We start from the raw sequence: 17,469 nt of genomic DNA on the forward strand, positions 1-17,469 counted from the left end.
TATTTTCAGATTAGTTTCATGGCAGATGTTTGTCATTAACTGAAAGTCTTGTTAATTCACTGATCATAAGTCACTCTGTTCAGGAGAATGGAATCACTGATACTTGCTTCTAGATTTCCATTTAAAAGCAAACGTGCATAACAGAAAAACTGCTGTTAAGATTACTTCCATTCTGACCACTAATATCTGAACTGTTAATCTCACCACACTTTCTAGCAGTACACACAAAATGCTAGAGGAACTCAGCAGGTCAGGCAGCATCAACAAAAGGAGTAAACAGGCAATGCTGCAGGCCGAGACCCTTTTTCAGGACTGAGAAAGGTGGGGGGAGGGGAAAGAGGCTAGCGGTATGTAGCTTTACAAATGAAGATTGCTCCAAAATCGAAATGACAACTATTTACACAAAAAAACTATTAAAAGAAATGCAGTAATTATACATTTAGTGCTATAATTGTTTGTACAAAATGCTAGTTTGTTTGTAATGGCCTTTGGGAGTATGGCAGAGAGCACTCGGTAACTAAACCCCTTTTCTGCTGTCGCTGCGCTGAGTTTACACACTTCAATGTCGTCCCTAGTACATTCACATAATGGGCACTGATGCACCATCAATAACTCACTCTGAGACGTAAAAGCGAGGTATCAGCTTTTATTGACTGGAAGAAGGAACGAGCAGTGATTGACCACCATACTACATCCTACGACTGAGAGGCCGGGCTCAGACCTCCATCACCTTTATACAGGGGTCTGAGGGAGGAGCCACAGGAGCAGTCAGCAGGGGGCGTGTCCAGACAGGTATATGTAGTTCACCACAGGCACTAAACTGAGTTGATGCGCTCAGGTTGGTTTTATGATGGCTGTACTGCCAAACATAACAGAATACTGAATATTCAATATTCCGTTTCTTTAGTAATGGGGTTGTGTAAATGTGTATATGCTGTTTGTATACTGTATTTAAGGTAGATACTTCTGTTTATTTTGTAATATGATTGCAACTACATTGTGGGGTGCATTATATTTTAATTTATGTGTAGACTTAAGTTAACTTTGTGGGTAATTAAAGAAGGTATGTCCAGGTGCCTAATAAACGGGCTCATCGCTCTCAAGATTCAAACAAAGCACATTTATTATACACTTTGAAATTTGCCTGCTTATAAGCAGTCACAAAGCAAGAACCTCAACTAACCTAATTAAAAAAGCAAAAAAACAAAAACCACTGCGCAGAGAAAGAGAGGAAGAAAAAACACTTTGTGCAAACCAACAGTATTCTGAACCAGACTGAATCCCAGAGCAGCTGAAGTAGGCCCTAGCCTTGATCCTCAGTTTTCACACCAGCGGGGCAGAAATGAGTAGCAGCTGGATCAGTTCACAGCTTTGTCACCAAGAAAGAGGAATAAACGTTCACAGGACAGCAAGCGAAATCAACCCGACCCTCACCTCCGGTAACCGATACTCAGGCCTCCAGTCTACGTGGGCCGATGTGTAAATTGTCCAAGCACCAAGGTAGTGCCACTCTCCAGGACCCAAACTGAGGTGCCCCAATACGCCTGGGCTGCCCCACCTGAACCCGTTCTCCATCTCACCAAATCAACTCGGCACTTGGAATGATCCAACTTCACACCCGGATTAGGTGGACGGCCAACAAGCATGTTGTGCCTCGCAATGCCCCAGTACACCTCATCCACAGAACCAGCCTTACCTCCGCCTGTGGCGATAGTTCACCACAATTTGTTCATGAAAACTGTTATAAGTGTTTTTAGTTGATTCTCTTGCCTTATGATCTACTAGTAAACTGTTGCACATCTTCAGTACTGCCATTTTAAACCGGTGAGAGCGAGAGAGATAGAGAGATTGAGATTGTCAGGAGTTCACACTGGACAAAAATAATACGAAGCTATTATTGAGTTTTCTGGTAGATATCTTTTTGAATTGACTTTATTTCTTATATCCTTCACATACATGAGGAGTAAAAATCTTTACATTACGTCTCTGTCTGAATGAGCAATTTGCAAATTATAGTCATTTGTAATAAATAGTATGTACAAGATATACAACAACAGTCAATATAACTTAGAAATGCAATTGTGTCAGTGTGAATTAATCAGTCTGATGGCCTGGTGGAAGAAGCTGTTCCAGAGCCCGTTGATCCTGTCTTTAATGCTGTGGTACCGTTCCCCGGATGGTAGCAGCTGGAACAGTTTGTGGTTGGGGTGACTCAGGTCCCCAATGATCCTTGGGCCCTTTTTACACACCTGTCGCTGTAAATGTCCTGAATAGTGGGAAGTTCACATCCACAGATGCGCTGGGCTGTCCGCATCACTCTCTGCAGGGTCCTGCGATTGAGGGAAGTACAGTTCGCATACCAGGCAGTGATACAGCCAGTCAAGATGCTCTCAATTGTGTCCCTGTATAAAGTCATTAGGATTTAGGGACTCATGCCAAACTTCCTCAACCCACACAGCCGGTATGTACAGACCAAGTGAGGTCCTCAGTGATGTGTATACCGAGGTACTTAAAGCTGTTCACCCTCTCAACCCCAGATCCATTGATGTCAATAACAGCAGTTTTCTTCCCTTGTTTAATTTTTTTAAGTTTGATTTTTGATGCACCTAATAAACACACTTGCACTAAAGTGCAAAATGACGCCAGCCATTTTTTTTTCTTTGGTCATAACCCATGTATCTAAAAGGGAGCTTCAGTTAATTTCAGAGTATAGTTAGTTGTTGTTGGTGAATAGAATAAGAATGTCCCAAGATCAGCACAGCACATCTAAACACCATAAACCTGCTTCACTCAACTCAGTGTACTATTGTCTTCTATTTGTCACAACTCTTATCCAGTTTTCCCAGCTGAGACTTCCAATAAGCAGTTGCTTGCATATGCTCACTGAAGTAAGGATGGCTACGTTGATTTCACACAGTAGTTGTAAAGCACAGAGAACTTCTACTCAATGAACTTGAATTGAATCTGAACCAGCGCCTGAAAGTAAAAGGTTAGGATCAACCTATCGTACCACATTCTGTGTCGTTTACAGTGAATACTTAAGAACAAAATCATTGCAGTTCTTCATTCTAGCATACTCACAGATCAAAATTCTCTTACAATGCAGAGACCAGTGACTGGGAGACTTTGGTAAATCCTGATTTAAATACCACACCAGCTTTGCAAAACCCTGTTATTTATTTAAAGCAGATTTTCCGATTTAAATGTATTAGGAAGATTCCAAACAAGCCTATTTGTGTTTTGCTATTTCTGGCTCAAAGTGTAACAACAACATATTTGCATGAAATTGAACATTTATCTCATCTCTGCTGTTGCTTGTGTGTGGTGGTGAGAGGGGGACTTGGGGCTCTAATACCTTACTGTCATTTATTCCTGGGGTACTTTTTATTTTCACAGATGGCTGTGAAGAGCAAGAATTTCAGGTTGTATACTGTATGCAATCTCAGATATTAAATGGAACCATTGAACAACCTGCACCTACAGACAAAGATTCACTGCCAACTTACACCCATTATAAAATACCATTTCTTAACTATAAAAGGTCATTGTGAGATCCCAAAACTCCGATCACTCCTCATAGCTCTTTTAAAACATATGCCAACCAAATTTTACCAAAAGATTGAAGATATTTGAAGTAGGTGATTAATAACTAATTTAACATTTTCATTTCTTAAAGGTGCAAGTACATAAATTATTGTAGGTGAGAGGGGAAAAGAAAAATCAAAAGAAATGGTATTTTTCAGCATAAAAAGTACACAGAGGCAAGCCCATCCATCCCTTACACTGCCAAAATAAGAGCATACAATATCAGTACTAAACTAGACGATATCATTGTGACTGCTAGATTGCTGATTGCACTTTGTGATTACATTTGATGAAACTGTCTTTCAGACCAAAATATATTAAATATGACTGGTGGAGGATGTGGGTGTAAGATACAACACAAAAATAATATTCATAAGCATTTATTAAACTTTGAACAAATATATGAAATATTTCCTCTGAAAAATCAATGGTTACATATTTTACCTTTTAAGTTCAAAGGAAAATGTATTATCAAAGTACATATATGTCACCACAGACAACCCTGAGATTCTTTTTTTCTGCGGGCAGAACCTGTAAACCGTAACTGTAAACATCAGGAACTGCAAACTGCAAACAAACTGTGCAAATGCAGATAATAAATAATAGCAATAAATAATGAGCATAAAATAACAAGGTAAAAGAATCTTTATATGACTGTAGTTATTCCATTTTCCTATAGAGCCTGATGGTTAAGGGGTATTAACTGTTCTTGAACTTGGTGGTGTGAGTCCTGAGGCAACTGTACTTTCTACCTGATGGCAGCAGCGAGAAAAGAGCATGGCCTGTTTAGTGAGGATCTTTGACAATGGATGCTGCTTTTCTACTGCAATGTTTCATTTAGATGTTCTCAAAGGTTGGGACAAGCAATTCCTTTTGTAAATGGATAGTTTAATTAACTTAGCAAAAATACTTGTATAGGAACTGGTTTTCAATTCAATAGTTGTTACTCCTTGCCTGAAGATTTGCAACCATTTGAAAATTAATGTCGTCATTTCATCTAACTTCAGAGCAATTTAAATGCTGACGAATGGCAGGAGGATTAAGAAGATTGTCTTGGGCAGCAGCCATTTGCAATAGCTGATCAAAATTATTAGTTTCCAAAGATATGGATATCAGAATTCTATTGTGAGTGGCAGTTTCAAATCTGCATTCCACAATTATGATATAATTCCATGTAGTTATTAGCTCATGTAAGTAGCTCTGTTCCCTGTCAGCCTGTGCTTCAAATGCTGTTAGGAGTGACTCTGCTGCTTACATTAAATTCCCAGGGGGTCCAAAGTATCTCTTAGAACTCTTCAAATCTAATCTGACTCTATCTATAAATAATTACTATTTAAAGATGAAGCCAGGTCCATGTGGTAGTATCAAACTGAACCCTTTCCAAAAGGTTGTCACACTCTTCATTCTGTAATCACATCAAACTAAATTCTGAAATTATCCCATTAAGCACATCCTTGGACACACAACTAGTGGCAATGATAATGCTATTAAAATATGCTAAACCCTCACAATTATTTTCAAACGATCAGATTTTACAGTGACATTTTGCAAGCACAATTTGCTCAAATATGCTACTTCAAACATTAAGGTGGGAAATACAGTAATTGATGGAAGAATTATTCACTTTTCAGATTGAAATAATTCCATCAGGAGAAAGACATTTGGAATTAATTGAAAATCCTATCCAAGATTCTTTCAATGTGTATTTGCTGCTTATTTGGAAACTAGCTTTCCAGGCTGTGAATCTGCTTTCTGACTTTTATGTCAGTCAGAGCTGATCATGGATGTTATTTCTAGCTGTCTAGATAAGTAAACCTTGGCAGTATGGTGTGGAGAACAAGCTGTTGTACATGCAGCAGGCTCCCTCTCACCACACAGCTGATGAACCCAAAGAATGGCAGAGACCAATACAGTTCAGCATCAGCGGCATCGCAGGAGTTGCCAGTCAGCACTGAACTCAACGTAGGACTGTCTTAGGACTCCAGCTCCGGATTTTCCCTCGGGCGTTTACTCCTGAAGCCTTCCCCATCAGTGGGTGTAGCTGCAACGCAGTGGAGGTTTGAAATCAGAGTTTTCCTTCTCCTAGATGAGTTGCCAACTACGGCTGATGAACCCCATTTTACCAAAGCGAGTGGTTTTAAGGCACCACTAACCCGCTTTCCCCTTTCTCCTGTCAGTAGAAATGGCTTTACCGGGCTTAGTACCTAAGCCACACAAGAAGGTTAGGAGCTGGACTTGCTTGCCAGAGGCTATTTGAGACACACGCCATTGGGAGCACTTAATAGGTAGTGGGAGCTTATCTCCAGTACCACTCTCGACTATGACAATCTTAAGGACTATTAATATTTATTATTTTGTGTAACATCCAATAAATGTAAATTAAAAATCTGTCTGTTTGGCACTATTAAAGTCCCTAATGCCCTGGATTCTAATATTTCTCATTACTGACCTGGCAACTTCCACTGAATGTGCCTTTCTCAGGCTATGTTAGCTACATCATTAGCATTATATCATTCAACAACAATATATCACATAAAGGGGAAATTTCATTCCCCACCAGACCTTGCTAAATGCTTGCCAATTTTCATATCACCAAAATTTTCAAAAACTGTCTTACCCACATAAAGGAAGTCAAAAGATGTTTAGAAACCACCAAATTCCTGCTCACCCTTGACAGAAAGAATATTAAGAAAAATCTTCATCTTTTTTTTTTAAAAACATACCAGCTAAGAAAGGTCCAGATTTATGACGATGTTTCTGGTAGGATACTTCCATTAATGACTATGTAGTAACCACTTGTAGCCATTGGCATATGCTACGTTTTCTATCCTAGGTAAGCTTATTAAGAAAAGGCCTGAAGGAAGCAACCCATGTGCAGTATGTGCGGCAGTAATGAGTAAATCAACTGCATCAAAGTTTTAAGACTCAAAATCAGTTTACTATATCTTTGTGAAGTTACTGTCAAACTGACATGTAAGTCCACAAAAACTACACATTTGCCCTGTGAACATGATTTCATTTCCCTCCTGAATTTCCATCAGAACAACTGTTTCAAAACTGGGGAACAGAAGTCATGCGATGAGGTACACCTAAAAGGAAGTTGTCTCCCATCAAACTGAAATATTTTTCCAAAAGTTTTAATGGAGGAGAGAACATCAAAGTGAAAGAGTTCAGAAGGTTCACTTCAGGTCTGGTTTCTTGTACACGAGGAAGGACCGCGTTCCCATTGTACATCATCTGCTTTGCAATGCAGTCAAACATGTGTATTGCCATCCTAACTAGTAATTACTAACTTTACAACTCCTGAATAGTCATCTAAAATTCCTCTGAATACCAAAAAATAACAGCTGTATCCACACTGGGGAAAAAATTTTTTTGGCTCTAACCATGCTCCAGAAGTGAATAACCTGACACTGGCCCAAATGCCTGCCATTTGCAATCTTCTTGCCCACTCACTTAAACTTGAACACTTAGCGTCCTCTTTATTAGATACAGAAGTGGAACCTGGTGTCCATCCATTTCAAGTCTCAATGTGTTACACATTCAGTATGCTCTTCTGCACAATACTGTTGTAATGTGTGGGTACTTGAGTTGCTGTCACCTTCCTGTCAGCTTGAACTAGTCTGGCCATTCTCCTCTGACCTTTCTCATTAACAAGATATTTTCAGCAACTGAACTGTCACTCACTGGATTTTTTTTTTGTTTGGCGTGCTATTCTCTGTAAACTCTAGGGATTGCTGTGCATGAAAATCCCAAAAGATCAGCAGTTTCTGAGATACTCAAACCACTCTGTCTGGCTCCAACAATCATTTCACGGTCAAAGTCACTTAGATCACATTTCCTCCCCATTCTGTTGTTTGGTCTAAACAACAACTGAACCTCTTCACCATGTTTGCATGCTTTTATTCATTAAGCTGCTGTCACATGATTGGCTGATTAGATGTTTGAATTAACGAGGTGAGGAGATGTATCTAATAAAAGAGTCACTGAGTGTAAAACATTTAGCAATTCTGCTTCCAACTCGGAAGTTACTTTCACCACTGGATTTTTACATCAGCAATAAACTTGCATATTTTAATAATTTAAGAGAACTGTTAAGTGCAAATTGAGGCCCAAGTACACCACCATTTAAAACCTGACAATCTGAAATTAACCAGTTTACTTCTGCTTCATGGTTTTGCTTGTACACTCAGAGCCCACAGTGTTAAATCATTATAGCACAGTTATTCAATTCCTTATTGAATTTTTTAAAGGACAAAAATTCATTCTAAACAACACTCAAAACTTCTCAAGAACAGCCGCCATTATAGTAAACATTCAATCAGCCAATGAGAGTGCTTTACATACGCTCTGAACCACTCACAGCCAATCACATATAGTTCACGCTCTGCCTCCCCGGCATGTGTTAATGTTCTTGCTCCCTTGCCAACTTATTCCAAATTTTTCACCCATCATACCTGGAAAATGGCCTGCAACTTCCAGTGAGTATAGTACATCTAACATGCCTAGGAAAAGCATTAGCATGGATGTGGAATTGCATTCTCATGGTGAGAACCTTAATAATGAAGAACTTCAAGAATTGACAGAGCAATGATTTCTGGGTAAATCTGAGGGCAAGGGTGGAGAAGAAGAAATACCAGCAAGAAATCTCACCACAAAATTCCTCAGGACTAGCACCACCACGATCACACAAAACATGAACCAGTTCATCGATAACGACCCTGACTGGGAGCGAAGCAATGAGGCAAAGAGAGGTGTTCTCTACGACCGAGAACTGCTCCATAAAAGGAAACTTAAGAAAAGGCAGTCAAATCTTGACACCTACTTGAAGAAGAAGCTAAAGTTAGAGGAGAACCCACAGCTTGGTCCATCCTCTAAGATGTAACCACCACCCACTTCCCTCCCTTGCTGCTGCGATGTGTTGCTTCTCCACTGATGTACAGGTTAGGCCTATTTGTGTGTTTGTTACTCCACGGATTACTGTGTTTACATAAAATAGTATATCATATATTTCTGCTTTGATTTTTTTTTAAAACTCAGGTGCACATGTTCACTATGTCTATGTCTATAATGACCCTACAGAGCTCTGATTTACTTAGCGCTCCATTTCTGAGGAATGTAACCTCAGCGTTAAGCAGGGTCTGAGTGTACTCCAATGCTCTATTTATACCAGGGTTTCCCAACCTTTTTTATGCCATGGACCTCTAATATACTAATATATTATCCACAATCCACTAATAAAGTTAATCTTGTCAGAATTTTTTTTCTTTGGTCTTGGGAAGGAATAAAACTGAGCTTATTGCATAAATGGTTCTGTAACTGTTAAATTACAAGATTAATAATCCAGTGATTTGGACTAATAATCCAAAGATGCAACTTCATTCCTAACTCACAATAGTAGCAATGGAACTTAAAACTAAAACTAACTGCAATAATGTTCACCTGAAACTGCCTGATTGTTGAAAAAAAAATCATCTGATTCACCGTTATCCTTCGAAGGAGGAAATCTGCTATCCTTACCCAATCTGGCCTTAACTTAACTGCACACCTGCAACATCGTGGTTAACCACTGCCTGAAAGCAACTCAGTTGTATCATAACGACTGCATTAAAACAGAAAATGGATAAAAACTTTAAAGAACCCTCAGCACCCAATCTAGACACGAAATTTAAATAAGGCAAAGCTCGTCTCTGCCAAAGTTTGCAAAGTCCCCTCCTCATGAAAAACTAAGACTAGTAGAAATTGGGAGAGCTTCACACAGATTACTCACGTAGAAGCCTGACAGAGTTGTATTCACTGAAACACAGCATGCATAAAATATCCGAATTAGCTTCACTTCTATAAAATTGCTCCACTTCACTTGCAACACCAATATTTGTCCAACAATGTGAAAAACTGGGCAAGTAGATCCTGTTCATAAAAAGCATGACAATCCATTTAGACTAATTACCACTCAGTCGTTTGTCCCAGTTATAAAGTTTAGTGATGACACCTTGAAGTTTAACTCCTATACCGCTTTCTGTCAGAGAGTGTGAAAATACATGAGTTTGTTAAAAAGTACAAATCTTATAAAAAGCATTATTAAAAAAGTGGTTTCCAATAGTATTCACTTGATTTTGGTTTCGCCAGGAGCACTTGATTCCAGACCTCTTTACACCCTTGAACCAAAGAGCTAAAATCCTGATATAAAATGGGAGTGACTGTCACAGATATCAAAGCAGCATTTGACAATGTGAGGCATCAAGAAGCCCTGATAAAAATACATCAATGGGCATCATAGGTGAAACAATCCCATGGTTAGATTTGTACCTCACATAAAGGGAGATGATTGTGGCTATCAGTGGTCAATCAAACTGTTGGGGGTGGACGTAGTATCTAATTACCTACCCTTGGCATGCAATGGAATTACCATTATCAAGCCCTCAACCAGTAACATCCAGAAGACATGGGTGGAGCAGGGACATCACCATGGACCACGTTCAGATGACTAGTTGCATAAATACCATGACTACAACACCAAGTCCCAGGGAGAGCATCCAGTAGTCAGAACTTAGCTGCTAACACCACACTTTCTCGCCATCAGCAAGCCACACGTCAAGAACACAATGAAATACTCACCACTTGACTGTTGTAAGAACATTAAGAATCCTGACATCATTCAGAACAAAACATCCCACTAGACTGGCATACGATCCACAACACTAAACGTTCACTCTCTCCACAACCAATGCACCACATGCCCAGAAGCATAACTCCATCCAAACCAACAACCCCTACTTGTAAGAAGGAAAAGGGCCACAACTGCATGGGAATTCTCCACTCCTCCAGATTCCACACCATCCTAATCTGGTACTATATTGCTGCTACTTCATCATAGAAGTCTAACTTCCTCCCCCCCCCCCCCAACTCACGACTGTACTGGTGCCACTCAGTAGGCAGTACTAGCATTTGAAACTAGCAACAATGGGATAGCAATTCACGGCTGGTCAGCACCATGTTCTCAAGAACTCAGTTACTTTTTGCCTTTATCTGTAATGTAGTTAAGTAAATATTCTTAGAAATCAAATATAATGATAATGAAATTACTAGGGCATGGTGTATTCATTCGTTCATTCACTATGTGCCATGTCATATGACATGAGCGATCATGGTTTTTCCATGACCATGATTGTTCTTAACAAATTTTTCTTCAGAAGTGGTACTGCCATTGCCTTCTTCTGGGCAGTGTCTACAGGATGAGTTGCCCCAGCCATTATCAATACTCTACTGAGATTGTCTACCTGGTGTCAGTGGTCGCATAACCAGGACTTGAGGCATGCACCAGCTGTTCGTACGACCTTCCACCACCAGCTCTCATGGCTTCATGTGACTCTGATCAGGGTGGGCGGGGCTAAGCAGGTGCTACACCTTGCCCAAGGGTGACCTGCAGGCTAGCAGAGGGAAGGAGCACCTTACACCTCCTTCGGTAGAGACTTATTTCTACCCCGCTACCTATACTTTAGGTATAATATACCACCATAGTTAAAAAAACTTTAAAAAGATAAGATCTTTTATTTCAGCAGGGAAGAGCAATAAAAAATTCAGTCAGCCACATGGAAACAATTAAAAATAATAACAAAACTCTAAAATAAGCGCTGCAAATTCAAAAAGATATTGTCAACAGGCATGCACCTTAAAGTAGGATACTTTCTTAAAAACTTTTCAGTACTTACTCACTAAGAAGAATATATCTCTTAAGGCACTGAAATAAATCTCTGCTGCCGCCGTGATGAAAATGCAGAGCTGGTAGACAAGTATCCCCAAGACAAAATACCGTGTATGACCAACCCATGCCTTCTGTATTCATTTTGATGGACTGCAGATCAGTCAGGTTGAAGGAGAATGCCCATTTGCTTCTTTTACTCATGGTATACACTGAATCATCTGAAAACATTAAACATAATATATGAATGAAATGTCAAAAAAAACTGCTCCAGATGTTGGAAATGTGGAAAGTAAGCAAAAAAGCCAATGGAAATATACATGGAGCATTGATAAAGAAACTACTGACAAAAGACTGTCATCCTGAACTTTCCCTCTCCACAAATGCCATATTAGTGCAGGTCATAAACAGAACAAATCTGAGTCACAAAAGGTTTTACACTTAAGTTAAGAAACAGTTAATTTACTATTTGAAAAACATACATGTGATGCCTGAATTATAGCTATTTGGGTTATGGAAATTCCCCTCGCAGAATTCAAAATCACTCTCCAAAACTTTGAGATGCAGAATAAAATTTGCTCTCACAGAATTATTTTAGAAAATAAATAAATCAACACAAATGTTCAATGTATTTTGGATATTAATTTAATATATGGAAATATATACAGAAAATCTGCATTCAGTGAGTTTCTAAGAACACAATTCCCTCCCACACACCCCCAACCCTGCCCCCAGAATGTGGTGCTCATTTGTACAGTGAAACCAACTCTGTAGTTATTTAATTTTAAGTCCAGTATATGTAACTTATCAGTTGAAAGTATTTTTTTTCCAAAGGAACTATCTCCAAAATGCTTTTTATGTTGTCTTATGTTGCCCTTTCCTTAATGTTAATGAGAATATACTGAAAGATATGCCTACGAAGATACTAGAAGGTAGTTCATTTGGCCCAGTACATCAAGGGTAAAGGCCTCCCAACCATTGAGCACATCCACATGAAATGCTGTCATAGGAAAGCAGCATCCATCCATCAGCAGAGATCCCCAGCACCCAGGCCATGCTCTTTTCTCGTCGCTATCAACGGTATCAGATACAAGAGTAGGACTCACACCACCAAGTTCAAGGACAGTTACCATCAACTGTCAAAGATGGATTAACCCGCTAGCCTGGTTACAACATTAGTTCCTCATGTTGACACCTCCCTCTTCTCTCGAACGTTCTGCCCTCTACACTATCCTTCCCATATTTAGTTATTCTATACCTCAAAATGCTTTGTGTGATCAGATCATTCCTTACTTGAACCTTTGTCTAACATTATCAGAGAACAATGTCTAGTATGTCACCTGTTGCTAGGTAAGGTTTCTTTTTAACTTGTCCAGCAACAGTATCATAAATGCATTAGCTAATCATTGTCTTTAATCTATATCCCTCAACTATCAGGCTCTTGAACAAAAGGGATAACTATACTCAATTCTCCATCCTTTGAGATGCTCCCACAACCAATGAACTCATGTTAATGACTCAACTTTTATTTCATGTTCTTGTTACTTAATGCTATTTATTTACATATGTGTTTGCACAGTTTGTTGTCTTCTGCGCTCTACTTGATCTTTCATTAATCCTGTTATAGTTTCTATTCTACAGATTTGCTGAGTATGCTCAAAGGAAAATGAATCTCAGGGCTGTGTGTGGTGACATATATGTACAGTATTCTGATAATAAAATTTACTTTAAACATTATCATTTATTACAATACAGTATTTCATTGTATTTTTGAAAAGTACATCAAATTCTCAATTTATCTTAAAATTTAAATATCTTGTATATGAAAGGCTTTCTTTCTGAAATGTTAACTCTGCTTCTTTTTCCATAGACCCTGCTGAGCATTTATAACATTTTTAACTTTTATTTCAGATTTCTAGCAAGGATAGTTTTTTTTCAGCACTTTCCGAAAGTGGTTGTAATGTGATTCAATCAATAAAACGAATCTTGTAAGAAGGCCTCAGTTAATTTAATGATTCCCTCCAGGAGGCATTTCTAAAATGCCAAAAGTTCTTGATATACAAAATTAAAACACATGGGATTGGGAGTAAGCTATTGGCGGGGATTGAAAAATGACAGACAAGAAACAGAGGAGCAGGATGAATGGATCTTGTTCAGGGTGGCAGGCAGTGACTTTCAGGAATTAATGCTTGGACTCCAGCTATTCAAATGTAGTAACCAAATACAATATTGTGACGTTTGCCAATGATGTGAAACCAGGTGGGATTATGAGCTGTGAAGAGCATGCAGAAAGATTTCAAGGTCATTCAGACAATTGATTATGTGAGTAAATAAATGAAGAATCAGTGTAACAAGGAAATCAAATCTGGTAGGAAAAGCCAAAAAGATTAGCTTTGTCACATGTACATTGAAATGCAGAGTGAAATGTGCTGATTCCATCAAATGAAATCAGCTAGGATTGTGCTGGGCAGCCCGCAAGCGTTGCCACGCTTCCAGTGCCAGTGAAGCAAGCCCATGAACCCCAACTGTACATCTTTAGAATGTGAGAAGGAACCAGAGTGCCTGGAGGAAACCCACGCAGTCACAGGAAGAATGTACAACCTCCTTAGAGACAGTGGCAAAAACTGAACCCCAAGCTTACAGCTGGCACGGTATAGCATTATGCTGACCACTGTTTTATTAAAACAGTGATAGACTGGAAAATGGTGATGTGCAAAGACACCTAGAAATTCTTGTACACCCATCACTGAAAACAAACATGCAGGTGCAGCACGCAGTTAAGATTACGTACAGGAAGAAGGATATCAAACTGCAAACAGAGCTTTAGGGAGATCACACCTTATCAAAATATGCATGTCTCTGAGGGAGTACAAGTATTCACTAGACTGGTTCCTGAGGAGGTGCAGTCTAGACTGAATGACTAGTTCAAGAGAATATCATAAATATTCAAGGATGAATAGACTAGAAGCAGGGAGGATTAATTTCTCTGACTGGAGATTTAGAATCAGGGTCACAGTGTCAAAATGCAGAAGATACTTAGAATTAAAATGACAAGAAATTCTCTAAACTGAAGAACTGGAGGCCAAGTTGCTTAATAGAGTTAAGGAGTAGGCAGATAATTTATTTGCACCAGTGATAGAACAATGTTTTTAATGCATTGTATAAATATTTTACATACCATCACCATTCACAAAGGGCTTCTTTTTGAAGGAAACTGTATTAAGCATATCCCATTCAGCTTCACAACTAATTTGATGTATCATATTTCTGGAAGTTTTTTCCTTAGGGGGCTGAGTCCATTCAACAACTGAACTGGAATCCTAAAAGAATTTCAACAAACATGAAATACAACAGTTTTTATTCCCTTTTACTAAAGATTGTACAGAAAAGTATTTAAATATTTACTTCCTTTGTTCATAACACAAACATATGAAATTATGGGAGAGAACATCTCTGGTACTTTTAAAAGATTTTTCAAAGAAAAAATAATATATAAAATATTGATGTACAATTTGAAATCCACTTTTAGCTTTGAACAGCAGGAAACTAGTAGATTAACTTGTAGCTTTTGAGGCAATGCTTTAATTACTAATTTACAATGTTGTTACAAATTTTTACAAATAAAAATAGACCATTTAGTAAGCCTATTATTGAACATATGAGGAGAACATGTAATCAACATAAGAGCTATATTTAACTGCTGCAAAATGATCATTTAAATCAGGAATTCCCAATCACAAACAAGAGAAAATCTGCAGATGCTGGAAACCCAAGCAACACACACAAAATGCTGGAAGAACTCAGCAGGCCAGGCAGCATCTATGAAAAAGAGTGCAGTCCACATTTCGGGCCAAAAGCCTGCTGGAGGGTCTTGGCCTGAAACATTGACTGTACTCTTTTCCACATATGCTACCTGGCCTGATGAACTCTTCCAGACCTTTGTGTGTGCTATCAGGGGTTCCCAACCTTTTTATGCCATGGACCAATACCATTCAGCAAAGGGTTCATGGGCCCCAGGTTGGGGACCCCAGATTTAGATTAAGGCTAATGTTCAGACAGAAATTAGTTGAATCAATTTCTTCATGGCACAAAATGAAACTACAAAAATAGTCCATAACTGTAACTTGACATAACAGAGAACATGTATGTAGATACTGCTTCTGTTAGGACTTCACCAGAAACAAATTAATTTGATGTATTTTACTTGGTTATTTTCTAAATTACCTTTCCTGCAAAAAATATATTTGATGAATCCAGGGAGTCATCCACTGGTGTCCAATCCACTACAACTCCTGAACCCTGCAAAACAAAAAGAACTTGAGAAATTGGTTGCATCAACAAAAGTTCCATGTTCATTGCTGGACATTTGTGCCTAAGTCTGAGAATGCCTCTGTTTTAGAATTCTCCGTTTTATATCACATTCCTTGTCCCTCTCTTTCTTTGCAACTTCTACCACCCTTTTGATCCAATGCTAACCTCTGTCCTTCACAAATATTCAGCATTCCACCATGAGCAACCTTCTCATCACCTCTGTGTTCAACTTTTGGATCTTCTTGCTGAAACTCTCTCTTTACCTCCAGACAGTCCTTGAAACTTAATCTAGATCATATTTTTAATCACATGCCCAAACAACATTTTAATTTATTTCAAAACACCCCTATGAGGAAGCTTGTAAAGTTTTACATTGGAATCACCCCACAAATGCAAGTTGCCAATGGAAGATAGATCTAGGCTTGGTAGCATTGTGATGAAGTTGTACAATCACAAGAAAATGGCAATATATTCTCTGACAGGCATTGTCCTGCAACAGATGCCCGAATTCTGATTGCATTAGTTGGGGTGCACATGTGCGCACAGAAAATTATGTCGATATGTAGTTACTACCTCTTGTTAGTAGTAATTTCAGTACTAATGAACCTTCCTCATTCAGGTTCACACGCTTGAAGCCACCATGATGTCCCACAAAATCCATGATGTAGAATTTTTACTTAGCAAATGAGAAACGTCTAGTAAGTGGACAGCAAAACAGACTGACTGCTCTGTTTCAGGGTCAGCAATGAGGAATTCAAAACAAGGACTGTACTGAAGTCAAAATACTGGCCATCAGCAGCAGGGTATACCTGGCAATGCAATGGAGCCAAATGTAGGCATGTCTTCGTTTAGAGACATTCTGTGAAACACAGGTATTTATATATCTACAGAAATTCACATCAGCTACACAGTCTGTGGCCACATCAGGGGTTCCAGGACAAATTATAAAGAAACTGCCTGTAGGCACAGCCAGTAGACACCATGTAGACAAGGCCAGCGGACTGCATGCTGTGCATAATTTTAAGAAAATGCAATAATTTCAGTGGGAAAATGTGAACATGTAAATTACTGAAAATACATCTTCATTTGCAAGAATACTAGAAATTACAAATACTATTAAAAAAACCTGTAATTCTTGTGGTTCATTCATTAATGTACTGTGGCAATGAAATATTACATTACAGCCATACAATAACCACACAGGAAATTTCATTATTAATGGTGAAAAAACAGATATTAACTGCCAATTTCCTCTTGGTGACCATTTGCTTCCTTCTTACAATTTGTTTCATTGTTAGTTCTGAAAATGGCGTCACTTTTAATTTTGAGAAGTCTGAGCTTGATCTTTTAGACAGATAGTACAATTCCCCAAAATCAAGCATTAAACTTATTGATAAAAACACAAAATGCTGGCAGAACTCAGCAGGCCAGACAGCATCTACGGGAGGAGGTAGTGACGACGTTTCGGGCTGAAACCCTTCATCAGGAGTGAAGTAACATGGGATGGTCGAGGGGGGATAAGAAGTGGGGGGAGGGGGATAGAGAAGTGATAGGCTGGAGGGAAATGGGCTAAGGGGAAGGTGGAGAATTATGGGAAATAAAAGAGAAAGAAAGGTAGGGCTGGGGGGAGATTATAGTGAGGGGGAAAAAAGAGAGAGAAAGAGAACCAGACTAAAATAATAGATAGGGATGGGGTAAGGGGGGGGGGGGGGCAGGGGTATCAACGGAGGTCTGTGAGTTGAATGTTCATGCCAGCAGGTAGGAGGCTACCTAGGCGGGAGATAAGGTATTGCTCCATCGACCTGCGTGTGGCCTCATCTTGACGGTAGAGGAGGCCATGGATAGACATGTCGGAGTGGGAGTGGTCTATG

The 17,469-nt window shown here is 39.1% G+C and overlaps 1 protein-coding gene across 1 annotated transcript in view; it reads right to left on the reverse strand.

Moving 5' to 3' along the window:
- Positions 1-17,469, reverse strand: part of tbc1d15 (TBC1 domain family, member 15) — a 57,169-nt gene that overhangs the window by 20,493 nt on the left and 19,207 nt on the right. The window contains exons 3-5 of the mRNA XM_073059655.1: positions 15,512-15,586; positions 14,466-14,607; positions 11,298-11,508 (exon numbers count right to left, since the gene is read on the reverse strand). Coding sequence (XP_072915756.1) covers positions 11,298-11,508; positions 14,466-14,607; positions 15,512-15,586 — 428 coding nt within the window. The remainder of the gene's footprint in view (positions 1-11,297; positions 11,509-14,465; positions 14,608-15,511; positions 15,587-17,469) is intronic.

Source organism: Hemitrygon akajei, chromosome 10 (genome assembly GCF_048418815.1).
Source record: "Hemitrygon akajei chromosome 10, sHemAka1.3, whole genome shotgun sequence".
NCBI classification, from domain to species: Eukaryota; Metazoa; Chordata; class Chondrichthyes; order Myliobatiformes; family Dasyatidae; genus Hemitrygon; species Hemitrygon akajei.